Source organism: Cervus elaphus, chromosome 19, assembly GCF_910594005.1.
Source record: "Cervus elaphus chromosome 19, mCerEla1.1, whole genome shotgun sequence".
Lineage (NCBI taxonomy): Eukaryota > Metazoa > Chordata > Mammalia > Artiodactyla > Cervidae > Cervus > Cervus elaphus.
Window position 1 is genome coordinate 3,220,880 of NC_057833.1, and position 26,312 is coordinate 3,247,191.

General features: G+C 40.3%; 1 protein-coding gene across 2 annotated transcripts in view; it reads right to left on the reverse strand.

Annotated features, from left to right (window-relative positions):
* Positions 1 to 26,312, reverse strand: part of LOC122675427 (ceruloplasmin) — a 56,834-nt gene that overhangs the window by 29,884 nt on the left and 638 nt on the right. For both annotated transcript variants that reach the window (XM_043874187.1, XM_043874189.1), the window contains exons 2-10: positions 16,910 to 17,157; positions 14,626 to 14,838; positions 14,089 to 14,262; positions 12,292 to 12,546; positions 10,858 to 11,029; positions 7,793 to 7,932; positions 6,148 to 6,285; positions 4,658 to 4,872; positions 1,787 to 1,937 (exon numbers count right to left, since the gene is read on the reverse strand). In XM_043874187.1, the coding sequence (XP_043730122.1) occupies positions 1,787 to 1,937; positions 4,658 to 4,872; positions 6,148 to 6,285; positions 7,793 to 7,932; positions 10,858 to 11,029; positions 12,292 to 12,546; positions 14,089 to 14,262; positions 14,626 to 14,838; positions 16,910 to 17,157 (1,706 nt within the window). The remainder of the gene's footprint in view (positions 1 to 1,786; positions 1,938 to 4,657; positions 4,873 to 6,147; positions 6,286 to 7,792; positions 7,933 to 10,857; positions 11,030 to 12,291; positions 12,547 to 14,088; positions 14,263 to 14,625; positions 14,839 to 16,909; positions 17,158 to 26,312) is intronic.

Genomic DNA, 26,312 nt, shown 5'->3' on the forward strand with positions numbered 1-26,312 from the left:
TATTTGTGAGCACCCAAATGGATGAATAATAACAGTTCTTCCTAGGTGCTGTAGACTGCGAATGTGTTTGTTGTCCTAGATGGAAAGCTCTCTTATTCATCTTGAATAACAGGGATGAGTATGTGCAGGGAGTTTCCTTTCATTGCTGTTCGTAATAGATAATATTCTTGACTCTCCAAAATGCAAAATGAAGATCGTTATGGGTAGTGTGACTATTATGAATCCAGTTTGGAAAACAATGTCAGTTTGTATGGGGTCTCCCAGGTGGCACGTTGGTAAAGAATCCACTTACCACTGCAGATGCAGGAGACACAGATTCGATCCCTGGGTTGGGAAGATCCCCTGGAGGAGGAAATGGCAGCCCACACCAGTATTCTTGCCTGGGAAATCCCATGGACAGAGGAGCCTGGCTGGCTACAGTCCATGGGGTCGCAAAGAGTTGGACATGACTTACCATAAAAAGGAGTTCAATGAGGAGGAGTTCAGTTTGTAATACATTTACTATTTTTTTTCTTCTAGTTACAATGATTTTCACAAGTTGTGCATTAGTGATGTGGACATTTTGAACAATTAGCTCACTATCTCTAAACTTTTAACTTCATTTTAGAATTACACTAGGAGCTAAAAAGTAAATCTGATGCTGTTTCAATGAAATGAAAATCTCTGTAGATTGTGCTGAGCATTTAAAGAACAGTTTTAATAGTTTTTTTGCTGTTTTTTTTCTTTAACTCTCAGGGGATTCTTATGGGTAGTCAAAGATGAGAATCATTGAAGTTTATTCAGAGTAGAAACCATAAAGGAAGCCTGTTTTTATTAAACCACAGGTAAGAAAAGTATCTAATCCAGTAACTTTCAAATTTAAGCATGCATCAGAATAACACAGAGGATTCGTTAAATACAAATTTCATGCCCTATACCTAAAGTTTCTGATTCAGTAAGTTGGGGTTGGAGTCCAAGAATCTGCATTTCTAACAAGTCCTGGGTGATGCTGAAGCAGCTGACCTAGGGACTACATTTTAAGGACTATGCAACTTATTGGAAGAAAAGTTATGACCAACCTAGACAGCATATTAAAAAGCAGAGACATTACTTTGCCAACAAAGGTCCATCTAGTCAAAGCTGGTTTTTCCAGTAGTCAGGTATGGATGTGAGAGTTGAACTGTAAAGAAAGCTGAGCACCAAAGAATTGATGCTTTTGAACTGTGTTGTTGGAGGAGACTCCTGAGAGTCCCTTGGACTGCAAAGAGATCCAACCAGTCCATCCTAAAGGAAATCAGACCTGAATATTCATTGGAAGGACTGATGCTGAAGCTGAAACTCCAATATTTTGGCCACCTGATGTGAAGAACTGACTCATTTGAAATGACCCTGATGCTGGGGAAGATTGAAGGCAGGAGGAGAAGGGGACGACAGAGGATGAGATGGCTGGATGGCATCGCCAACTCAATGGACATGAGTTTGAGTTAACTCTGGGAGTTGGTGATGGACAGGGAGGCCTGACATGCTGCAGTCCATGGGGTCACAAAGAGCCGGACACGACTGAGTGACTGAACTAAACTGATCTAATTGGCATATATTATATGTTTTATTATTCCGAATTAAGTGAAACTAAGATTCAATTGACTGATATGTCAAATAATTAACAATATTACCCTTAGAGCACGATGGTATTTAGTCATTTATTAAAACAATCAGTGGGCAAAGCTGTTAGTATTTTAGCTTAATTAGAAGTATCACGTGTGCAGTGCTGAAACAGCGTGATGTTGGTGGGTGATGCGGTACTTACAGTGCATCTTATTAGATTCCTGAAATTCTTCATTTTCCTTATCCACCTGATCAGGTGCTGTTGTGAACATTTTAATATTATCATCCAGGAGTAAGCTCTCATTCTCATCAAACACTGTAGGAAACAGATAGAACTCCTTGTCTACATCTTTCTGAAAATCAAAATAAGAACAAGGGGTGAAGACAGAATGAGTAATGCAGAGACACTTCCATATGCACAATCCTATTTATGCATAGACCTGCCAGAAGAAGGACAGGAACTGAAGTTTCCATTCCACTTGTAAATGGAACTCACAAAATACGCCTGTTGACCAGCAGAGTGTTTTTATTTGTATTGGAGTATAGTTGCTTTTCCATGTTTTGTTAGCTTCTGCTGGACAGCAAAGTGACTAAGTCATACATATACATATATCACCCCCCTTTTTGTGAGTTCCTTCCCATTCAAGTCACCACAGAGCATTGAACAGACTTCCCTGTGCTATATAGTAAGTGCTCATTGGTTATCTATTTTATACATGGTAAAGTATCTATGTCAATCCCAGTCTCCCAGTTCATCCCATCTCCCTTCCCTGCTTTGATGTCCATACATCTGTGTCTTTATTTCTCCTTTTCAAATAAGTTCATCTGGACTATTTTTCTAGGTTGCACATATATGCTTAATATATGATATTTGTTTTTCTCTTTCTGACTTGCATCACTCTGTATGACAGTCTCTATTTAGGTCCATCCACGTTTCTGACTGATACCTGCGTAGTGGATTTTTAGTTCAACACAATAATCTAAGCCTCTTTCTGCACCTAAGAGTTCTGACACTCCTCATTCCACTTGAACTCACCTCTCAAAATTGTTAAAATGGGGAGGAGGTGATATGTACTTGTGCTATAAATTAGGGAAGGTGTTATTCATAGTCATGAAAGCTTGAAGAATTCCTAAAAGACAGAGCAGGTGGAAGCAGACACATCTTAAGAGAAGAAATAGCCTGCAAGTGATTTGGAGCAAGAATTCACACATTCTAGATATTCTCACCTCCTGTCCCTGTCCCTGATGAAAAATAAGGAAGCAGATATGCTATTTGTAATAATTCAGTAGTTGACCAGAAGGCAACTGGGCTAGGGAATCAAAGCATAAGAGTCCCTGAGAACAAGTGCTCTCTTAAAGAAGAGAAAACTTGAGGGATTATGGCATATCTTTTCTCTGAGATCATTTTTGCAGATGAAAAACATGATTATCAAACATTAAAAATCTAAGATGTTAGATGCTGTAAAAAACTGAATTATTAATAGTGATGCAGATGGTCTTAAGATAGCTCTCATAAATCAGAAGAAAAGATTTAAAGATGAAAAATAGGCACATAGTAATTATTTGAGAGAAGTTATTACCTAACAGTAATAAATAATAGTGGAAATGTTCACCGCTATAAAAGAGAAAGATTACTCAGATTCAAAACTTTCACTGAAGGCAGGACAAAATTAGTAATACAGACCTATACCTAAATATCCTGCTAAAATTTTTGGATTTCAAAGATAGACAAATTTCTAAAATAATCCATTTTAAAAGTTTTGAACATCAGACTTCTCTAGAACAATAAATGTCAGAGTAAGATGGAGTAGCAAGTACTGTTTTGAGGGGGAAAGATTATGATAGAAAAACTCTACATCAAGCAAAGCCCAACAATGTGACATTTTCAGATGTGCGAGGATTCCAGAAGGGAGCTGCTGTAATCTCTTACATGCTGACCTACAGAGAAAACTGCTCTGTAGTTTCTCCAGAGAAGAAAACTTCTCTGAAAACAGAGAAAAGTTTACAAGTCACATTTCCTAATTATAATGCAATAAAACTGAAAATTACTCATAAAAGGACAAAAAGTTAAAAAAGTAAAAGATCATATTTGGTTCAAGTAACTCTTAGATCAAAGAAGAAACAAAAATTAATTTCTAAGAATTTAATAAGTAATGTCTATGAGAATACTATAAGTCATAATGTATGGAATATAATTACACATAAACTGAGAGTCTGAAATGTTTTATTTTAAGCAAAACCAAATAAAAAATGTATGTTTTTTGATGCTTTAAGGTGTGGTAATTGTATTGAATGCATTTTCAAAGGACTCTTTCTCTTTTAAAGATTTATATTGCAATATTTATTTTAGAGATAAAATCAATGGTTAGATTAAGTATTTCTATTTCTAGATCAGAGGGTCATTTTCCCATTTCTAAAAAATATTTACAGATGTGTAAGCAGTGTTATTTCTTACATGTTATACAAATACTTGAAGGTTAATTAGCAGTATAACTAAACAGTAATATACCAGTCTCCTTCAGACAAATATAAAAAATATTTAAAGCAATATTTTCCTCAGTGAATGTTAACTGAGGAATATTATCATTAATAGGTGATTTTTTAAAAAGTGTGTGTTGAATTGTATCATAAAAGACTTTGGATTCCAAGGAAAAGCCTGTTTCCAACTCACTTTGAAGCAATCCTGTTAGTCAGAGAGTCTCCACACAATACAGATATAAGCCTAAGAAAAAGTTGTAACAAGTGTTATGTGTGGACGCCTTGGGCTTCCCTGGAGGCTCCGTGGTAAAGTGTCTGCTGCCAATGCAGGAGACTCGGGATTGATCCCTGGGTCAGGAAGAGCCCCTGGAGGGCATGGCAGCCCACTCCAGTACTCTTGCCTGGAGAATCCCAGGGACAGAGGAGCCTGGTGGGCTACAGGCCATGGGTTCGCAGAGAGCCGGACATGACTAAAGCTACCGAGCATGCATGCGCACACATGAAGCCCTCACTGCCTCAAACCGCAGGATTTTCCTTATAATAATGTGATTCGAAGGGATTTGAAAGTCTTTTCATTTTCCCTCATTGGACTTACCAGTCTCCCATTTGCAAGTAAGCTTCCATTCTGGCATATTTTCATTGGCCCAATAAGCCCAGTGAATATATCTTTGGTGGGATCCACAGCAGAATAATACATCTTAGCTAGACAGACAGGATCTTTGTAAGTGGGCCCCACTTCCCTGGGGACAGTCCACTCATAGGTGAATGTTTCTTTGGGCGCCACATGGGAGCCTGAAGGAGGGGGCTCACCTGTAAGGAAGTTCACATGGGGAGGTCATTTGAGCCACGGGGTAGACTGGGTTTAGCCTAGGAAAACCCACTTTTGTGCCCCTTTCATACATTAGACTGGAATCCTACTTGTTCACTGGTGGAGGTCACAAATAGGTGTGATTTCCCCCAGGAAGTCCTCTCTACACCTCTGTCCGAGATTGGTGCTTGCTATGGTCTGGATGTTTATGTCTCTCCAAAATTCATATATGGGAATCCTAATGCCCAGGATGATAGTATTTGAGGTGAGAGGTGATTAGGTTATGAGAGTAGGGCCTTTCTGAGTGGGGTTATTGCACTTACAAAAGAGATCCCACAAAACTCCAGAGCCCCTTCCTACATGTGAGGATACAAGAAATCTAAGACCCAGAAGAGAGTCTTCATTGGCTAGCCTTGACCTACAAAAGTACCTAAATACTTTCATATAGTGGAATATTTTGTATCATTAAAATTATACTTATAAAATATTTATAATGCTAAGAAACCAAACTCTGGGTACAAAATTATAACGCTAAGTATTTTTATTTACTAGGGCTTCCCTGCTGGCTCAGACTATAGACAGTCCACCTGCAATGCAGGAGACATGGGTTTAATCCCTGGGTCCGGAAGACTCCCCTGGAGAAGGGAGTGGCTTCCCATTCCATTATTCTTGCCTTGAAAACCCCATGGACAGAGGAGCTTGGGTGGGGGAGGGCTACAGTCCACGGGGTCACAAAGAGTCAGACATGACTGAGTGACTAACACTTTCACTTTTTCATATTTAAATACTCTTTTCATATTTAAATCATATTTAAATAAATTATATCAAAATATTGTGTGCACAGATGGAAGAGTGAAGGACTTACACAAAAATGTACTAGTGGTTGGCTATAGAACTATGGATATTATTTTTGGCTACAACTTTTTATATTTTTAAAACATTCTAAAATGTATGTCTAACCTTATAACCGCAAGAATATTTTTTCAAATTTAGCAGTCACCCAAATAGAACTCTGGAAATGTGTGATTGATACAATCCAAGTAAGTTACTTTCAGTATTGTCAATAATCACCCAATTGAGATAGGACAGAATTCCACAAACCAACCGCAAATGGTAGGAGAAGAGATTGACTTGCTTCCTGGCAGGATGCCGGAGGATGGTACATGAGAGGATTCCTCAGAAGTTCCTGCCTTTGGTTTTTTCAGGGTCGTTTTCCTGGGGTGACCGGCACAGTGGGTTGTAAACATTACTGCTTGATTACCGAATGTTGTACTCACTTCCACTGGGCGAATAGTATGTACCCTCGTTGCTCTTGTCAACTCTCACTCCGATGGGTTCAATACTGAGGGGGTGTGCTGCTTTGTTATGGAAGGTGACTCTGATGGTGTCTCCCACCTCTGCGGAAATGACGGGACCTAGGGATGAAGAGAGAGCTATTATCCTCCCTGATATCTAACCTACAGAATACAGAAGACAGTTGATTTCTCTGTCTTGTCCTCCACAAAGAACCTCTGGAAGCAACATGCTTATTGTGGCAAATGGAAAGCTTGGTTTTTTTAAAAGTCCATTATCAATTCGACATGGGGAGTCTAGAAAGAGATGAGAAGGGTTTTTTGTTTGTTTTTTTTTTTAGTTGGAGGCTAATTACTTCACAACATTTCAGTGGGTTTTGTCATACATTGATATGAATCAGCCATAGAGTTACACGTATTCCCCATCCCGATCCCCCCTCCCACCTCGAGAAGGGTCTTTTGAGTTAACTTCAAGTAATGAAATTTGTTACCATGTTTAACCAAGTCAGTTGACAAGCTTCACACATCTGTAAAACTACTCAGTACCTGCTCTCTCCTCATCCTAGTTTCCTGTGGACCAGACGTGTGTTATTTGGTCCCAAGAGCCAGGAGAATGCCATAAACATTGGCCACCCAAAGCGGGTAAGTTAAATTTGTCTTGGATGTGAGAAGCAACACTGTTGTGTATTTTTCATCACCAAAATTAATATTATTACTAAATAAAGAATAAAAACACATATATAGTACACAAGTATTTTATGTAATAAATAAAACGACATTTGTCGAGAGTTTCCTATGTGTTCTTCTGAGTGTTTATGTGAATTAACGCATTTAATCCTTGTGACTGCTTTATGAGGTAGGGACAGTTGTTGTTACTGTCTTTCTCATTTTATAGAAAGGGAACAGGCCCAGAGAGGGGAGTATTTCAAAGGTCACACAGCTAACAGGTGAGGACAGACCGCGAGGACAGTCTGAGTCCATGCGCTTGCTCTTCTGCCCATGTGCCTTGGCAAGAAGAGATCTCTGGGTTCTGCCTGGGGAGGAGGAGGCTCTAAAACAAACCAAACTGTCTCATTCATTAGTAGCTGGATTTTATTTCTAAGGGAATGTACCTTTAACTAAAAGCAGAAGCTAATGGCTTTGCTGTCTATTAAAACAAAGTCACCCCTTACCTCTTTGAAGAAAGGAAAAAGACATTCAGCTGAAGTCGGCCTGGCTTTTCAGGTTGAAGATTGACTATGATACATTTACATTTGGGAAAGTGATTGGCGACTGCATTTTATTGATGTTCACCCCTCCATGAATAGTTTATATGTAGCAATCAGGCTTCAGGTTCTGAGGCTTCTGTTCTTCCTTAAGTTGGTTGTAGTTCAGAGGAAGAGTACATTGTTGTTGTTTAATCGCTAAGTTGTGCCTGACTCTTTTGTGGCCCCATGGACTGTAGCCCCCTCTGTCCATGGGATTCTCTAAGCAAGAATACTGGAGTGGGTTGCCATTTCCTTCACCGGAGGGTCTTCCCAACCCAGAGACAGAACCTGCATCTCCTGCATTGGCAGGCAGATTCTTTACCGCTGAGCCACCGGGAAAGCCCAAGATTACTTTAGCGCTTATGTGTTCTGTGCAGACTTACCCAGGATGCCAAGATGTTCCTCTTCAGGGCCTCTCTCTTTTTGCTTAGAGAAGGAGGCATCTGTGTACTCACGATAAACCAGCTTTTTATACGAGCCTCCAATTCTTGTAGGACCCTGTTCAAAAAATGCCTCTGAAGCACTGCCAAAAGAGAAAGGGTTTAATTCTGGAGCTGAGAGCAGAACAGAGCCCAGTGGTCACACAGGATACTAATTGAAAAGTTCTGACCAAGGCTTAGAATTATTACCCATGATTTGCCAAATACTCAAACAAGCAGATAGTACTAGGCATTCTGTAGAAAGATGTTAAGATTGGGGATGGAGATTCGTGGCACAGAGATTTAATTTTTTTTTTCAAGTGAAGTGAAAAAAAATTTCAAGAGGATCCATGTCGACCCCTGACAGTTAATAACTTGTCCTACAATAGAATCTTTTAAATAAATAAAGTAGTTAAACAGAGTAACTACTGTTTATTGCACGTCAGCACTCAGAAACGTTCATTTATTGTCTGAAACTCACAGGACGATGCAACAAAACTGGTATTATTCTCCCCATTTTACAGTTTCTCTTGGTCTTTTAACTGGAAGTGGTTCCTCCACTTCTTCGTTGCACTTTATTTCTCTCACTCTGAGTTTAGGAGAAACAGTTATCTACCATCGTCATGGAAAGCTGTGCAAATGCAGAAGCGCCCCGTGTAGCTCGTGTGGGTTTAATATTTTTTGGCCCAAGGACTGCTTTGAGTTTGGATGCCTTCTGCCTCTTTCCCCAGGCTGTGCCCCCATCTCCCCCTTGAGGGGGCGTGCGGGTGCGGCGGCCCGCCAGCTCTCCTGGGATCCTTCGCTGTGCCCCATCGCCTGATGGCACGCAGGGAAAGATGCTCCCCTGGGGGCCCCACCCCTCCCCGCTTGCAGCCCCGACAATCGCGCGCTACGCTCTCGCTCACATCACGCTCCAGCCCCTGCAGGCTGTCTCCAGCGCGGCCACCCCAGTTCTCTCCCTGGGGTGACCTCCGAAGCCTGAGCTTCAGCACGCAGCCCCCGTCTGCATCGGGCCTCTCAGGCAGGGGCGCTCAGGGCCAGGACTGTCCATTTTTCCTTCTGCAAACCGGCTGTTGCGCTTTCCTCTGAGGCGAAGCCCCCTCTCTGTCCCGCCAGTGAGGGGACGTCCAGGGTGCAGGAACCTTTCTTCTCCCACAGCTCGCTCCGAGGGGCCCAGATCCTGCCCCAGTCCCTTTCTCTCCCTCTCTCTCCTTCATTTGTCCTGCCCAGTTATGTGGGTTTTCTTGCCCTGTCAGAAGTCTGAGGTCCTCTGCCACATTCGGCAGGTGTTTGGTGAGAATCATTGCACGTCTTGACATGTTTTGGATGTATTTGTGCGAGGAGGTGAGCTCCAGGTCCTACTCTTCTGCCAGCTTGATCAATCCCTCCCCACTCTCTTCATTTTACAGATGACGAAATTAAATCTCAGAAAGGCATCTGACCGAACAAAGCTGCCCCATGCATCTCTTCCTCCGTACACAGATGTACTGAACACCGGCTCTGTGCCAGGAGCCCTGTCAGATGACGATGACAGACCCGTAAGCAAATGGACCTGTCGTTGTCCACATGGACTTGGCATCTGTCCCAGAAGACAGATTACAGACTGTTCAATGTAACAACATGTAACAAGCGCAGGATGTTATGAAACATTTCTCCTGGAGTTATGGAGGGGGTGGGGGGAGGTCTCAAAGGCTTTCCGAAGGAAGAGATTTTAAGAATTAGCCAGAGGAGAAGTGGCATTAAAAAGATGGAATGTGTGTGGCGGGGAGGATGGGGCAGGCGTTTACAAAGAGGGAACAGCTCTTTGTGATGGGAAGGCTCAGAGAAGACAGTGAGCATAGCGTGTCTTGTGAAGTAGGGCAGGACCACAGCACACAGGATAAGACAGAGGCGTGGAGAAGTAGGCTCAGAGAGATGGGGGGTGGGTGGGAGGACCTAGCTAAGGTCTCAGGACATCTCAGGGCTTTGAAACATGCACGCATTAAGGATTAGTGTTTTATGGGATGTGCCTGGTGGTCCAGTGCTTAAGACTCTGTACGTCCAATGCAGCGTGTGTGGGTTTGATCCCTGGTAAGGAAACTGTAAGATCCCACATGCTAAATGTGTATATATATAATATATATGTGTAAATTTTTAAAAAAGGATGAGTGTGTTAGGTGGATTCCTTAAGCAGCTGGAAGACCGTGGTAGGGAGCCACATCAGCAGGCTTCTTTTAAAATCTCGCTGAGGGTAGTGATGACTTCAGAGGTACAAGCAAAGAAGTTGGGGAGATGCAAACAGACTTCCTGAGATATCTAGGGCATAATGAGGCAGCGTTTGATGAGAGAGGGAGGGGCTGGTGGAGGAGGGAAGGAGTCAAGGGTGACGCTCAGGCCTTGGGATCTGAGTGATGGATGAATGGCAATTCCATTCGTGTAGAGGAGCAAGCTCAGAACTGGGAAGACAGAGAGTTCGGGCTTGGACACGTTGATGTGGAGAGGGCCTCACCCAAGTGGGGCGTCCACTGAGCGGTTCTGAATGCAAATCTGCCGTGTGTAAGAGCCTCTGGGCTGGAGATACAGGGTAGGGAGTCATTATATCTGGCTGTCAGTGCCGCAGGGACTTAAGTCTCTGCTTCAGAAGCCACAAGCTTGGGCAGAGCTCAGCTCCTGTTGAACAGAATTTCTACTTGAAATGATGGCAAAGTTCTGGGAGTCACGGTGCTGAGGATTATACGACCTTGTGAACATACCCAGTGCTGCTAGATTATACAAGGCTGGCTTCAGGAATGGAAAGCTAACAAATTGATCTTGTTTTCAGCATTTTCTGAGGATTTTCTTGAGCATCTGACAACTTTTCTATTCTTTTTCATGGACTCAGAAGTCCTATTTCTCCAACTTGGATTCACTACCAAACACCTCAATAATTATTTAGCAGTCTAGTTACTCAGTTTCAAGTACCAGTTAAAATTTTAATTGCTGAATAGCCTTTTATGACTTTTTGAGGAGGAGGCATATTTTGAAATAACATCATTTTTTTTCTGAATTACCTTCCCGGTGTGCTTAAACTTTCTTTGGTGAAGGCGTCTATACCGGAGGGGGCATAATTCCATGTGACTTCTTCAGCAGCGATGTAGTAGTGTCTAACATGTTTGCCATGGATATTGCCCTCGGATGAAGGCTTCTTACAGTCTTGTACCAAGAAGAAGGCCTGCAAACCAGCTGAAAACCACACAGAGGAGCCACTGTTTAATGAAGCCATTGTTATCTCTCCTATTGCCTTATCAACGCTGCCGGTGAAATGATAGAAAATGAAGAAATAAACAGCTAGAAACAACACTATGAACAAGTAAACAGCGGTAAATGAATCATTCATGGAAAATTCAAGCAGTAAAAGAAAGCGTCTATGGCACAGAGAAGAGGTGTTACTTGTGTTTTCAAAAATGTGGAACGAACTTCAGTGGGATTTCCCTATGACGATCTTTTGATGAGAAAAAAAATAGGACACATTAGTGGATAAGCGGTATGGGGGGAAATGCACTTTCACTATTTTATTTCACTGGGTTCTCTTTGGCTATGTCATGTGGTTTGTGGGATCTCAGTTCCCTGGCCAGGGATTGAACCCTCACCCTCTTCTGTGAAATGGCAGAGTCCTAATCACTGGAATCCAGGCATTCCTGCCAGGAACCCCTCACTCTTTTATGTTATCAGTGAGTCAGCATTGAAATAGATAATGCTTTAATGAGAAAAAATAAATGGTGAAGAGAAGCTTTGTCATATTTTAATGGATATGATGGGATGGAGGAGGAAGAATAGAGTGGTCATGTATTTTTATCGCTTGCTTAGATAAAATGGTTATGCCCCTGGGCCTGCTGCAGCCAAGGTCACCTTGGATGAATGAGATTATATCTGAAGTTCAAAGTAACCTACTCAAAGACCCACATCAGATCTAATTTCTTCAGGAAACCGATATTACAAACTAATATTTTTCAACAACTGGGTATATTTCTTTTCCTTATATTAAAGAGATGGAAGGGAGATTTAGCATGTAAAACCAAGGAATAGCTGGACTCATAAAGAACAAAGCTGGTTGTATTTAACAGAATCAAGTCAAAACACAAGTTACTTTTCAGCACCAATATACACATCTTCTGGTGTTTAAAACATTGTATGTTTTACAAATCTGAGTAGCTATAAGCAGCATTTTACTTTCACGGTAGGACTATACACCAGGACCAATTTTTCTTTTCCAAAAATTAACGTATTTTCAGTTTTAATTACTTTATAATTGCTCCAGTCTTTGCTTTTTAAAAAAATTACAGTATGATCCACACTGTCAGAGGAATAAAATTAACAACTCAAAGCTCAGATCATTCCAAAGAGATTTAGCTTTTAGATTCTAATTTCCAATAGTCACCCCGTTAATACTGTAACTGAGACGTGTCTCTTTTCTCAACTGACAGTTTCAGGTAAAGGTGCCTTACCTTTCAGATGGTTTAGATTCTGACAGCTAAGCAGCCATTGCCCAGGGCTCTGAGCCACCATCAAAGCATCAAAGAGGGTGGCAGGAAAGAGATTGATTGTATCAACACGGTAGTTCTTGCTGGTCAACACTTGCCCGTGGAAGAAAGCTGCGTGCACGTCAATTTCATTGCCCATACCAAACAGATACCACTTCACTCTGTCCTCAGCACACATGGAGAGTCCTGGGAGACTTCCAAAAGCACATCCGTTCACAGCTGTAAGTCAAGAGCAGAGACGGTGACTAACATATATTGGTGCCCGGATTATTGATAGTTACCGCTACAAAAATAAAATCAGTTTGAGACGGAAAATACCTGGTACACATGTCACTATTCTCCCCTTCTGTACCTGCACCAGACATTATTAACCAATCACAGCACTCTTCATTTTGGACCTGAAGTCAGCCTCAGGTTTTCTGTCAACACAGTATTAGCACATGAACACAACACTGAAGATGAAACCTACTTGCTCTCCTTATTATAAACTATACACCTTGGTATGTTCATGTGTATATTTGCAGATACAAATGTGTGCATGCATACATACATATAAATGCACATGCATATATAGTAAATGTAAAAAAGACATGCTTATTTATGAATCAACCATGCATCATGTTGGTAGTGGCAGTATGGATGATGTCAAAGTTTTCGTGTTTATCAGAACTTTTCCAATTTTCTACAGTGATGTGAATTGCTTTTTCAATAAGAATACAAAGGGAACTTTTTTTTTTAAACTTAAAAGACAAAATTGGAAGAAATGTGAAGGAGGAAAAGATCTAAAAGGTCAAAAGCAGGATGGCCTGAGATTCTTTCAAAAAACTTCGAGTCATTGTTTAAACTGGGAGGTCCTAGAGTTAAAGCAGAAATCAGTTCTGGGAAGTACTGTGAGTGAACCAAATGCAACAGGGATACCAAACCAGGCTTAGCCAGACTGGAAGTTTGAGTCTCTAACATCTATTTTGCTTAGCACAGAGCAGAGACTGGATTAAAGTATGGAAAGTGGATCTTCAAGCCAGAAATAAGCAGAAGTTGGAAACAAAAATCTGTCCTGTGTTTAATTTGTTTATTTTTCTGCTTTGATAGTGCAGTTATTATTGCATTCTCAGCTTCTGCATAAGAGCTACTTTTAAAAAGCTAAACACAAACAAAAATCTACACGTATTGGTCTAGTTGGTATTAAGGGATTTGAAATTTAATGCAAATTCTAAGTGATAGACTATCTTACTAAACCTACTATTTTGTGTCTGAGAATTAAGGAGAAGCCTAGGCAGTAAAGAAAGCATTTTTAGAAGAAATGAAGTGAGCTAAAATGTAGTGAAAAATGATGCAAAGTTGGGGGTGGTACTGAGGGATAATATGTATGTAAAAGAAATACCTTTTAGAATTAGTGGTTTGAACTATTTTCTTAACTACAGTGCAATGCTTTACAATATAATTTAATAATTTTAGGCAGCTTTAATTTTTAGAAGGAGTTGGGAGAATAAAAATATGTAGATATAACACACATATATATTTAACCATAACTGATAATGATTTATCCTTATTAGTTTTGAAATGGTTTGATGTATCTGGCTTTACCTGGCTTAGAGTTTTGATTGGGCCTGCTTTGCTGAATACCAATTTGCACATCCAATATGCTTTGTTACCAAGAGCATAGATTAGAATATACTACTTATTCTTGTAAGGGAATAAGCTTAGCATAATTCATGGACTGAGAAAAATAAGATAAAGTTAACAGATCCTGTGTAATCTTACAATACATTCTGTTACTCTCCTGGAAGTCTTCATTATCTTTTTCAACCTTCTCTGGTTCAGAGCAGTAGGTTTTAATGTTTTCTTCTAGGTACCAGCTGAGATTTTCATCCACCACGGAAAACATTACCACAAACTCTTTGTCAATATTTTTTTCTTTTTCTTCATCCAGAGAACCTGAAGTGAAAATTACTATTTCAGTAGAACTTAATTTTTAGCATGAATTTTAGCATGTGATTCATATAGTTTTAAACAATTTTAGTATTTATTGTCCTAACAGACCAGAAATCTGGACCAGTCGTTCCTGTTTTATAGACTTGGAAATATTTAGGGAATTTATGTTCGGTAACCTAAATGTCGCTCCACGCACGCCTTTTCCTCCTTACCTTGCCTGCCCTTCCATTCTTTTTTTCTAGACTCACCATGCCTCTATCTTCCCCACTCAGTCATAACACAGAATACTCAATGTATATTTAAAGAATAAACCTCCCTGTCCTCTGTCTTGGGTAATTTATTGTGACTAATAATGAGAAAATGTACCTTTTTTGCAGTGTATTAAAGGCCCAATGAGTCCCGAGGCGATGTCTTTTGGAGCGTCAATGTGGGAATGGTAAATCCGGGTCACGCAGTTGCTGTCTTCCTCGCCAGGACCTTGTTCTGGGTTGGCGTGCAATATGTACATACACTCTTCACCTGGCTGTACTTTGTCATCTGCTTTTTGCAAACCTGTGGTGTTATCAGGGTAAATGGCCCCTAGGAAACGACATGCAATGGAATGACAGGTTGAATTTGAATGTGTTTGAACTTAAAAGAAAAAAATAGATGGTCTGTTAATTCATTCAGCAAACATTTATTCAATGTCTAGTATGTATCCCCTTGGGAATGCAGTGATGTTCTCCTTGAGCACAGAAGAATAAGAGGCTAATGGCAACAAGGTCTGGAAGTTTCACAGAAAATGTCACTTTTTTATACTTGACTGAGTTTTCAAGAAGCAGTAATAGATGAGTCAGGATCAGTGACTTTTGGGTGCTCAGTCATGTCTGACTCTTCGAGACCCCATGGACTGTAGCCTGCCTGCCAGGCTCCTCTGTCTATGGAATTCTCCAGGCAAGAATACTGGAGTGGGTCACCATTACCTTCTCCAGAGGATCTTCCCATCTCCATCATCGGCAAGTAGCTTCTTTACCACTGCGCCCACTGGGAAGCCCCATAGTGACTTTGGGTTTGCAATTAAAAAAAAAACGCTTTTTCTGAGAGTTCAGAATTAGGGTCACATTAAAATGCAATACAATTGTATTTAAAAAACAAAAACAAAAAAATGTTTTTGCCCTGGGGTTATGGTATGGAAGAGCAAAATGGCTACCCTCTCCTATAATTTGAAGCTTCTTGTATATCAGATTTTTGCCTGTGAAATAACCATGGAATTGTTTTAATTTTTACTTTAATTTTGTATTTTTCCAAACATATGCAAAAATTAAGAGAATAATATGATGAACTCCCATGTGCCCAAAATCTCAGCTTTACTGGTGATCAGCTCAAGGCCAATCTTGTTTCGTCTACACTCTCACCCACTCTAATCCCCATCATCAGTGAACTATTCTAAAATGAGCCCCTGACTCATGTCATTTCATTTATAAATAACTGAGCATGTGTCTCTGAAAGATAAGTACTCTTTTTGCTTCTAACATAGCCACAACACAATGATCATCTGTAAAAATTATTTATATCCTAATATAACATGAAATTGTAAAAAATAAGATGGCAGTAAACTTTTATGCTATGAATATAATTATTTTGTTCAGAAAAACACATAAATATATAAAAGATCAAAACATTCAGCTTGTAAAGCAATCCCTCTTTTAAATACAAAGCCAATAATTAGTTAGGATGAATTTTATCCTGATTTCCAAGCTTGATCCTTATAATTCCCATGAACTGTAGCATGGCCTCAGCATTTTTTCTAATAACTGACATTTATAGAGTTCTTATTATATACTCTCGCTGTTCCTATTTTATAGATGAGAAAACTGAAGCATAGAGAATTTAAGTAACTTGTCCAAGGTTATTGAGCCAAGTAAAAACCAATGCTGCACTCAAACACTGGTCCATTAATTTTGAAGTCCTTGCTTTTAACCACAATAAAACATCATCTCCTGTCATCATTTTCATCACCATCATCATCACCATTATCGCCATCATCACCATCATTACCGTCACCATCTACTAAGAATGAGATCACAGGCGCCAAATCTAGTCTTTGTTCTTCCCGTACCATCTTTAAGGATTCCAAGCCCTATAGTCTAGTGACCTTTCGGTTCACTGTGTCTCCGGTATGACCCCAGGATCATCCAGCCGTGTGCACTCTTTGGTTACCGTGGGAGACGACGGTGCTGCCTTGGCCGGGACAGTTAGGATGGAAGGTGGCAATTCCTACAGCAGGTTCACATGGAGGAACTTTAGAGACAGACAGTCCCCGTCTTGAGTCCTGTTTCTTCCTTCAGGATTTTTGCCTTTTCCGGGCTCTAATGAACACTGCCTATTTCTCTTAGTCTGACTATTTATCTGGAAAGGTGTGGGAAGTCCAGCTCTCTCTGACTCTCACTCTGTGAGTTCACCCAGAAATCCGATCACATTCACACTCCTCACAAGCAAGCAGAACCGAGAGAAGCACAGGATGACCCAAAACACTGATTCATAAAATAGTTCAGAGCTACAGAACATTGTGACAGGTCTCATCCAGGAGGAAAGCCCATAATCTTGGAAGCTAAAAAATACCCCTACTGAAAAGGAAGAGAATTCTAGCAAGGTTTTGAGCTGAACTGACCTTCATGCTCCTTATAGTAAGTTATTCCATGGGCATGAAATGTATAAGGCCTAGAGGCAAAGTTTTTCAGATGTACATAAACTTTATCTCCAGTTTCAGCTTTGATAATAGGGCCTAAAAACCCTAACCAGGCAGGTTTTTCTATAACAGTCCTGAAGTTTTCATCTGTGAACTGAATGTACACAGCCTTCTTGTAAACGCTTCCGATTCTATCGGGGCCATTTTGAAGATAGATATTGGAATGTTCCCTGCAAAGGAAAAGAACACAACCTTATTAGAAGCCGTCATTTCCAGGGATAACATTACAATGAAAGAGAAATGAATGACCACATCATATTAAATGTGTGCTGTTGTTGTAAGGATGCCTCCAAAAAATGAAGAGGAGACCTGGCATTTCGCCACATTAATAATGTGAGGTGTCCTACATTAGCTATATGGCAGACGACCATGTGTGAGTGCTCCATAAAAATATAATACATCTTACCAGAGTATTTCTTACAAGATTTTAATGGTAAAGCACATAGACCTTATGGCATAGAATATAAAATTTAAGTGAAATGTAAAATAAAGCTAAGACATTCCTCACTTCTTGTGCACCTATTTCAGTCATGAAGAAAACTTGAGTTTACAAGCAATAAACCTGGATGTGTGAGATGTCAAATTGTGTGTATATGTTTTTTTCCATAAAGCAAAACTAATAATGCTAAGGTAATGCTATTGTTTTAATTTCTTTGAGCAAAACTAAATCAAAGTTGGAATCAATGCATGTAATGTTTATGGGTTTTTTAATTACCTTTGATTTCAAATTACCCCTGTGGTTTTTTTAATCCCTTGCTAGCACAAGTACTTGAACATTAAAAGTTTATATTCTGGTTAGTGGCTGATTAATAGTTGCTTATAACTTTCCTGAAAATATCAGCAAAGTGAATAGTAGCCAGGAAAAAAAAAGAGAAGAAAAGAAAGGAAAAGAAAGAAATTGAGCTTGATATTAAAACTTTTGAACTGATTCTTAAGTTATTGTCTTTAATGGAAGCCGGGATAGGTCAGTGGGATCTATCTGTGGGCAATGGCTTCTAGCTGTTCAGGAGAACCCACTTAAAACCTGGACTTTGGCAGCCCCTCCACACTTGAGGTCTCTTCCACTAGAATAAAAAATGCCAACATTCTGGCTGATGATCTAGAGTTTATGTTTGTGTGTGTGAGTGTTGCCTGCTTTGATCTCAGTGACTTTTGGTGCCTTACTATTTTCCACTCAACCCTTGTGAGGCTGTATAACCTGACCAATGAATCAACTTAGGCTTGTTTTCTCAATGGTAAGCTCATTGGAAAGTCAGGGATATTTTTCCTTTATTTTATTTTTTTCAAGACAAGAGCAGAACGTGTGTGGGAGTTCTGGTCTTTGTTGCAGAGTTTAAAGGCCTGTTTTTATTTTTTAAATCCAAGGCTCTGGCCTAGTGTTTCTTAAATGTTCACATGTGTAGGAATCTGTTGCAGACCTTGATAAATGCCAAGTTCCTAGGCTCCAGCCCCATTGATTCTGCTTCTATGCTGCTGGGGTGGAGTTCAGGCATCTGCATTTACTAACAAATAAACCCTGTGTGTTCTGGTGCCTCTCTGTGCTCATGGGCAACCTGCGTAGGGCAGGCTCCAGGTGCCGGGGGAGAAAGCTGCCCAATCTCAGAGGCAGTGGGCTTCCTGCATGCCTTGAGACAGAAAGGTGGCTGGTTCTGGTCGTGGCCAGATCTCTCCTGGCATGATGGCGTGGAGGTACCAGATTGAGCTTGAGGGAGGGGACCAGTAAGAAGGGTCTTTGGGCTGCATTTGGGCAGCAGGAACAGATTTTGAAAATGGCAGAGCCCCATGCTCTGGATTGACCAGAGAGCTTCTGCAATGAGCACCTTATAGTTGCCATTCCGGATTGTCTCAGCCCTGGGATTCTCACTGTGTTCACTGAAAAATGAGTGAGGTGGGAGTCCCTTTCCCCTATACTGGTGGGAGAAGGGCCAAACTGGAAGTTAGAAAAGTAAAGTTACGTCTTTTATAACCAATATGGCAAACCCAAGCTTAGGCTGTCATTCGTCATATTTGTTTTCATTTTCTAATTGTTGCAATTTCCATTTTGTTAAAACAAACCAAGAAAAAAAAAAAAAGGTTGAGAAAAGCTCTGAGAGACTTTGAGCACATTAAAAAGCAATGAGAAGGGGTGTGACTTCATCCCCCCAAACTGCCCATTAGTACAGACAGAAGTGATCTTAATGAATAGATGTTGTAACAACTGCAAAATTCCAAAGCACTGAAGGCCACTGAGGTTAAAGACAGATTCTTCCAGTCCACCTTGCTGAGAGGAGGTCAGGAAGAGGGCAGTTCAGCCAGGCACACACTGGCAGCTGGGAAGCTTGTAGCTCAAAGCTGGAATTCCTCTCGGGTCACATCAGAGCAGGGCCACTCGGTCTCACACAGACCTGTCTAAGCCTAGGGGAAAACTTTCACCAGAGTCTATGGATCTAAGGGATTCACCTTCAATGATATTTAAATGGAGATTCTAATCTGTGTTCCACCATGCCCTGCTGATCCACATCTTGCTGTTTTATTTACTATGTCATGTCCGACTCTTTTGCGATCCCACAGGCTGTAGCCCGCCAGGCTTCTCTGTCCGTGGGATTCTCCAGGCAAGAGTACTGGAGTGGGTTGCCATTTACTTCTTCAGGGGTTCTTCCTGACCCAGGCATTGAACCTGCATCCCCAGCATTGGCAGGTGGATTCTTTACCACTGAGCCACCAGGGAAGCCTGATCCACATTTTAAATAAAGCCTGAGTTTGAAAATAGCCCTCAAATTCTTGAGGCTTCCTTTAGATACAATGTGTATTTATATTTCCTAAATGTGCCTCTGAAGCATTAAGGAATATGTCACATTTCACTTCAATAAACTGCAGTGGACTTTGTCAAAATGATTTCATTGCACTGAAATTCTCCTGCATTCATTATTTCCTGAAATAGGAGGAGTATTGCCTAAGCTTTGGGATTAGTTTTGTGTATACAAAGATTTTTTTGGAGGTGGGGGGCGGGGTGATGAAAAACACTTTAAAAAAAACTGATCTGAATTTATAATCTATTCAGGAACTTTAACATTTCGATTTCTTGTATACACATAGCAATGTGCAAAATGTGTTTCCCATCTTGTCTTTTTTTCTGAAACAAAATTAAGTCTTAAGCAAATTGGTAAATATTTCACATAATGTGATAACTTGGGGGAGGTCTGTTTGTTTATGCTCTGTCTCCAAAGACACATCAAAGGGTCATTAGGGAATGTCTATTTAACATCAAGAACACAGCTTTGGGGACAAAGGGTCAGTTACTGGAAGCTTGCAGGAAGTTTGCCAGTCAGATATCCAGTCAAAGGGATGTATTATGGTTGTTCTTTGACCCGAGCAAATGATTCACATTAATTGTTGTTCTTTCTGTTGGCAATTGTGATAAGCTGTTGTATTTCATTTCAACAGATACGCCCCCCTCTCAGTAATCACATCCTTCTTTTTTAGCTTCCCCAGTTCTTATAATTCTATAGTGAAAGTGAAAGTGTTAATCCCTCATTCATGTCTGACTCTGTGACCCCGTGGACTGTATAGCCTTCCAGGCTCCTCTGACCATGGGATTTCCCAGGAAAAGAATACTGGAATAGGTAGTCATTTCCTTCTCCAGGGGACTGAACTTGGGTCTCCTGTATTGCAGGCAAATTCTTTACCAGCTGAGCCACCAGGGAAGCCCTATAATCCTATAGCAATTCCTCTAATTTTTGGACCCAGAAGTGAGTTTTTAATGGTAGGGTAATTAAAACAATTTTTACACTGTCTTAGTAAAACAGTAATAATGCTACTCCCTCCCATAAATTCAGAATGCACTCAAGGAGGTCTTGGTTTATGCTTAGACATGGTTACTAAAGTGTGGGTAATATGTGTGAAAAGTCTCTGGATTCTTGGCTTCATTAATTGAGACATAGTGTATTAGTTTTCTATTGCTGCATAACAAATGGCCACAAAGCAGCTTAAAGCAGCACCCATTTATTAATTTCACGGCTCCATGGGTCAGCAGTCTGGCATGGCATGACTGGATTCTCTGCTCAGGTTATCGCAGCTGACACCAAGGTGTTGGCTTGGCCGAGTGCTTGTCTGGAGGCTCTGTGGAGAAGTCCGCTGCCAAGCTCACTCAGGTCACTGGCAGAATTCAGTTCCTTGTGGTTATAGGACTGAAATTCCTGCTTCTTTGCTAGCTCACAGCTGAAGACTTCTCCCAGTTCTTTAAGGCCACTTGTGTTCCTTCCAAAGTGACTTCTTTCATCTCCAAGTCAGCAACAGTTTGTTGACTCCCCCTCAAACCTCTTTGAATCTCTCTGACTTCCTCCTCTTCCACTAAAGAATTCTCTGCTTTAGACTAGGCCCACCCACATCATGTCCCTAGTTTAAAGTCAACTGTATCATTGAATATAACATAAACCATGAGAGTGATATATCATTATATTCACTGGTTCTGGAATTTTAGGTTAGGATGTCTTTGGGGGCAATTAAAAAAACTCTGCCTACTACACAACAGGAATCACAAAGAAAAGTCAAAAAATAACTGGTAGGCAAAGACTCAACCTGAGTTTATATAGCACATACTTGAGTAAGCTATAGGTTCTAACTAGCCTGGCTTCACTAGCACAGCATGAAAATTCTATCGAGGTGTTAGCCCTCTTTTGGATATGTTCTTGGGGAAAAAGGGCAATTGTGATAATAAATTGTAGAGCTTGAAAAGGGTGAAATGGTGTAATTACTTCATTAGCTTCTGCACATGGACTGTCTTATGTGAAATGTTTATACCACGCCAGATTTTGCTTACTACTTTTTATTTGGCAGCCTCGGAATATAAGTCACCATAAGTGACTTCCAGATAACTTTAGCTCATAATTTTACTTCTTTAAGAATCATTTAAAAATTTAAGACCGTTTTGAAAGAGGTAAAATGAATGCCTCTGTGCAAGCTTTTTTCTTTAAAAATGTTTTGTCTGCATCCTTGTTTTTTTAAACAGCGTGTACTGGGAAAAATTCAACTTCTGTTATGATAATAATAGTAAATATAAACATTTACTGAATGGTTACGGTACCCTAATCACCCAATATTATAACACCTGTGATTATATCATAGAGTGCAATGTTGTTAGTGTGTTCTCTATTTGGTCAAAATTTGGGCTTTCATTTTTTTCTTGGTCATCTAGTCTGCTTATGATGACATCTTCACTGTCGTATTTCTGATTTATTTCTCAAGCCTACAATGGGCTGGAAAACTGGGTTTAACAATGTTTGCAAGAACTGTACTTAAAATCAGCAAGCCCGAGTAAGAGCCTCTGAAGTTAGTGTAAAAGGGTTTTATGATAGTTCTGTTTAAGGAATTTTTCACTTCCTTCTAGCTTCCTATAGGTCACCAGGAGAAGGAAGTACCCTGAAGAAAACTGGACTTATTGCTTGTTACTTGTTACTTATTGCTACTATGTAGCCAACAAAATCGGTACACATTGAATTAGTGTCTACCAGGGCCCAGATCACAGTATTGCCTTGCTGATTGTTTTTACATGTGTGTCTTTTATTCTTGGTGGGGGTGGTAGTTTAGTTGCTAAGCTGTGTCTCACTCTTGCGACCCCATGGATTGTAGCCCGCCAGGCTCCTCTGTCCATGAGATTTCCCAGGCAAGAATACTGGAGCGGGTTGCCATTTCCTTCTCCAGGGGATCCTCCTGACCCAGGAATCAAACCTGGGTCTCCTTCACTTCAGTTTGTCTCCTGCATTGCAAGCAGATTGCTTACCCACTGAGCCACCAGGGAAGCCCTTTTTATTCTCGTGCTTAGTCGCCCAGTGGTATCTGGCTCTTTGTGACCCCGTGGGCCGTAGCCTGCCAGGCTCCTCTGTCCATGGGGATTCTCCAGGCAAGAATATTGGAGTGGGTTGCCATGCCCTCTTCCAGGGAATCTCCCCAACCCAGAAATCAAACCCAGGTCTCCCTCATTGCAGGTGGATTCTTTACCGTCTTAGCCACCAGGGAAGCCCTTAAACGCAATTAACTTATTCCTAAACAGAGGAGGCTGGCGGGCTATAATAGTCCATGGGGTCACGAAGAGTCGGGCACTACTAAAGCGATTAACACTTTAACTTTCACTTCAACTTAGGAGCAGAAAATATATTTCACAGATCTTTAACAGTTTATTGGAGTGTTAAAGTGACAGATAAGGCACTGATAAATATAAGGAAATTACTTTCTACCTCACCCCATAGAAAAGCTATGACCAACCTAGACGGCATATTAAAAAGCAGAGACATTACTTTGCCAACAAAGGTCCATCTAGTCAAAGCAATGGTTTTTGCAGTAGTTGTATGTGGATGTGAGAGTTGGACTATAAAGAAAGCCGAGCACCAAAGAAATTAATGCTTTTGAGCTGTGGTGTTGGAGAAGACTCTTGAGAGTCCCTTGGATTGCAAGGAAATCCAACTAGTCTATCCTAAAGGAAATCAGTCCTGAATATGCATTGGAAAGACTGATGCTGTAGCTGAAACTCCAATACTTTGGCCACCTGATGCGGAGAACTGACTCATTGGAAAAGACCCTGATGCTGGGAAAGATTGAAGGCAGGAGAGGAGGGGACAACAGAGGATGAGATGGTTGGATGGCATCACCGACTTGATGGACATGAGTTTAAGTAAACTCTGGGAGTTGGTGATGGACAGGGAAGCCTGGTGTGCTGCAGTCCATGGGGTTGCAAAGAGTCGGACACGACTGAGTGACCAAACTGAACTTACCCTACTAGAAATAAATACTTCTGATAGAATAAAAAGAAGTGAACTCTTGTTTTCCTAGTTAAAAGAAACCACACATTTTCTCCTTTCTATCTGCCAATGTTTCCTGTTCCACTAACTGATGTATAAGTCCATAAACTGACTTTTCTTATTTCACTCTATCTTCTGATTTATTCTACGGTGTAAATCTCTCCACACTAGAAGCAAGGGGAAATTTTGACAACACAGCCTATAATTTTGTCTAGCTTCCTACACACCTTTTATTCATTAGTTTTCATTTATTAAGAAATATTTTGGTGTTTCCAAATTCTAGATTCTAGTGATCACCAGTGAATTTAGCAGATGGAGTTTCTGCCATCTCCATACATACATTCCTCTTCCTTGTTCCAGATCTTCAAGGTCAACAGCGGCTTAAATATAATTCTCTGCCTAACAACCATCTTGACCACTTTCAACCTGTTTCTCAGCCTATTTATATGCACCCCTTTTTAGCCTTCACATGATGAGTGTCAATAATCGTATCTGGTTATATCACATCATCCTTTGGCATATTTATGTCCTACCCACCCCCCACCCCCCCACTATATGTTGAAATCCTAATCCCTAATGTGATGATATTAGGAGATGAGGTCTTTGGGAGGTGCTTAGGTCATGAGGGTGGGGCTCTCATGAATGGAGTAAGTACCTTCTTATAAGGCAGTTCTGTAGAAGAGGCTCCGAAGACATTCCTAGTCCCTTCCACCAAGTGAGGACACAGTGAAAAGGCTATGAACCCGGAAGAGAGATCTTACTAGAACATGACCATGTTGGCACCTTGAACTTCCCAGCATCTTGAGCTGTGAGAAAGGGATTTCTGTTGTTGCTAAGCTATCCTCTCTGGTGTATTTTGTTACAGAAGGCTGAATGTATTAGCAGCTGGACATTCTGCAAATCTGATGCAAATAAGCAGCAGAAAGTTGCCACCTAAACTTATCTATACAAAAACATTAGCATAGTATTGGCAAAATTGGCTGCAGGTCTAGTCAATATTTGCTGTTCTGCTATATTAAAAAATATCACAGAGTGAGCAGTGCCATCTAGAGTTTGCACAACTGTAGGCTGGTGCTGAAGCAAAAGGAGGTGCTTGAGCCAATGTTATATAACCCCCAGCACACACAGGGTGCTAGGCTATTTAAAAAAAAGTTCTCTTCACTCCCTGCAAAAAAATTCTTACCAAAGTCCTTTTCTCTTCTAAACTTCTAGAATTAGAGACTTTGGTAAAGTATCGTCAGGGCAATGTCTAGCACTTGGCTGATGCGCAATAAAACTGATTGGGTTTTTGACCATGAATAATGGCAGCAAGATGGGTGAGGGCATGGAGTAGGACTGTATGACAGTATTTTTTTTTTCCTAATGTATCTGACCTTTTCAAAAAATGTGTCTAGATTTCCTATTAAAAACCATGTATAATTGTTTAGTTAGGGAAAATGCTGAAGTCATACAAAATAATGGCTCTTGTGAAGCCTGAGAATATGTCATCTCCAAAAGAAGAGAACACTAGCTCAAAACCAAGCTTAAAAAACAACTGCAGGGACCTTCCTGCTGGTCCAGTGGCTAAGACTCTGTGACCCCCATGCAGGGTCCCAGGTTTGATCCTCGGATGGGGAACTAGATCCCACATGCTGCAACTAAGACCCAACAAAGTCAAATAAATGAATATTTTAAAAATATAGTTGCAAAATATACTAGTTTTATTTACAACAGTTATTTTTAGTTCCTCACTGATTATTACTAAAGTAATAACAATTAGGTATTATCATCTATGCATTTATTTATTTTTTTTACTTTGAAAAACTTTGAACATACATAAAATTAATGAGAATAATGTATACCCATCAACAGAGTCAACATTACGAAATTTGGTATACTTTTTAAGCTATTTTTTAAAGATACAGTATTAGTAGCAAATGGTCATTGGGCTCATTTGTCACCATTAACATGCATTTTTAAGTATCAGTATTAAAATACATTTATCACCATTAAAATACACTTTCACCATTAAAATACATCTTTAAATGTAATGAATATGGGTTTGAGTAACAAATTTTAATTTGGTGTTAAATGTCTAATTAACATTATTAAAAGTGATGACCTTCATATAGATAATCTTCCATTACAAAAATCTTCAAGGAGAACTGGTTTTTTTGTGTGATGAATATGCCTTGAAATAAGGGACTTTTCAACTGAAACAAAGAAAACCTTTAAGAAAGAAAACCTTAAAGAAAACCTTTAAGTTACACAGTATTTTTGCACATGAATGACGTGCCCAGCACTGTTAGAAGAGCTTTCCACGCACCCACTCTTTAAACAGCCCTACGAAGTATTCCTATTGTCTTTGTCAACAGATTGGGATGCTGAATCTGAGAAAGACGAATGTAATTATCTGTCCAGAGTCATCCAACAGGTATTAGGTGGAGTCACATTAAGATTGTATTTGATATATAAAATAAATGTTTTTTTGGAGGATTAAAGAAGCCTTTAATTTTTACTGGCAGTAATCAGAAATGGAATAGTACACAGAAAATTTTACAGTCATTCTTTGG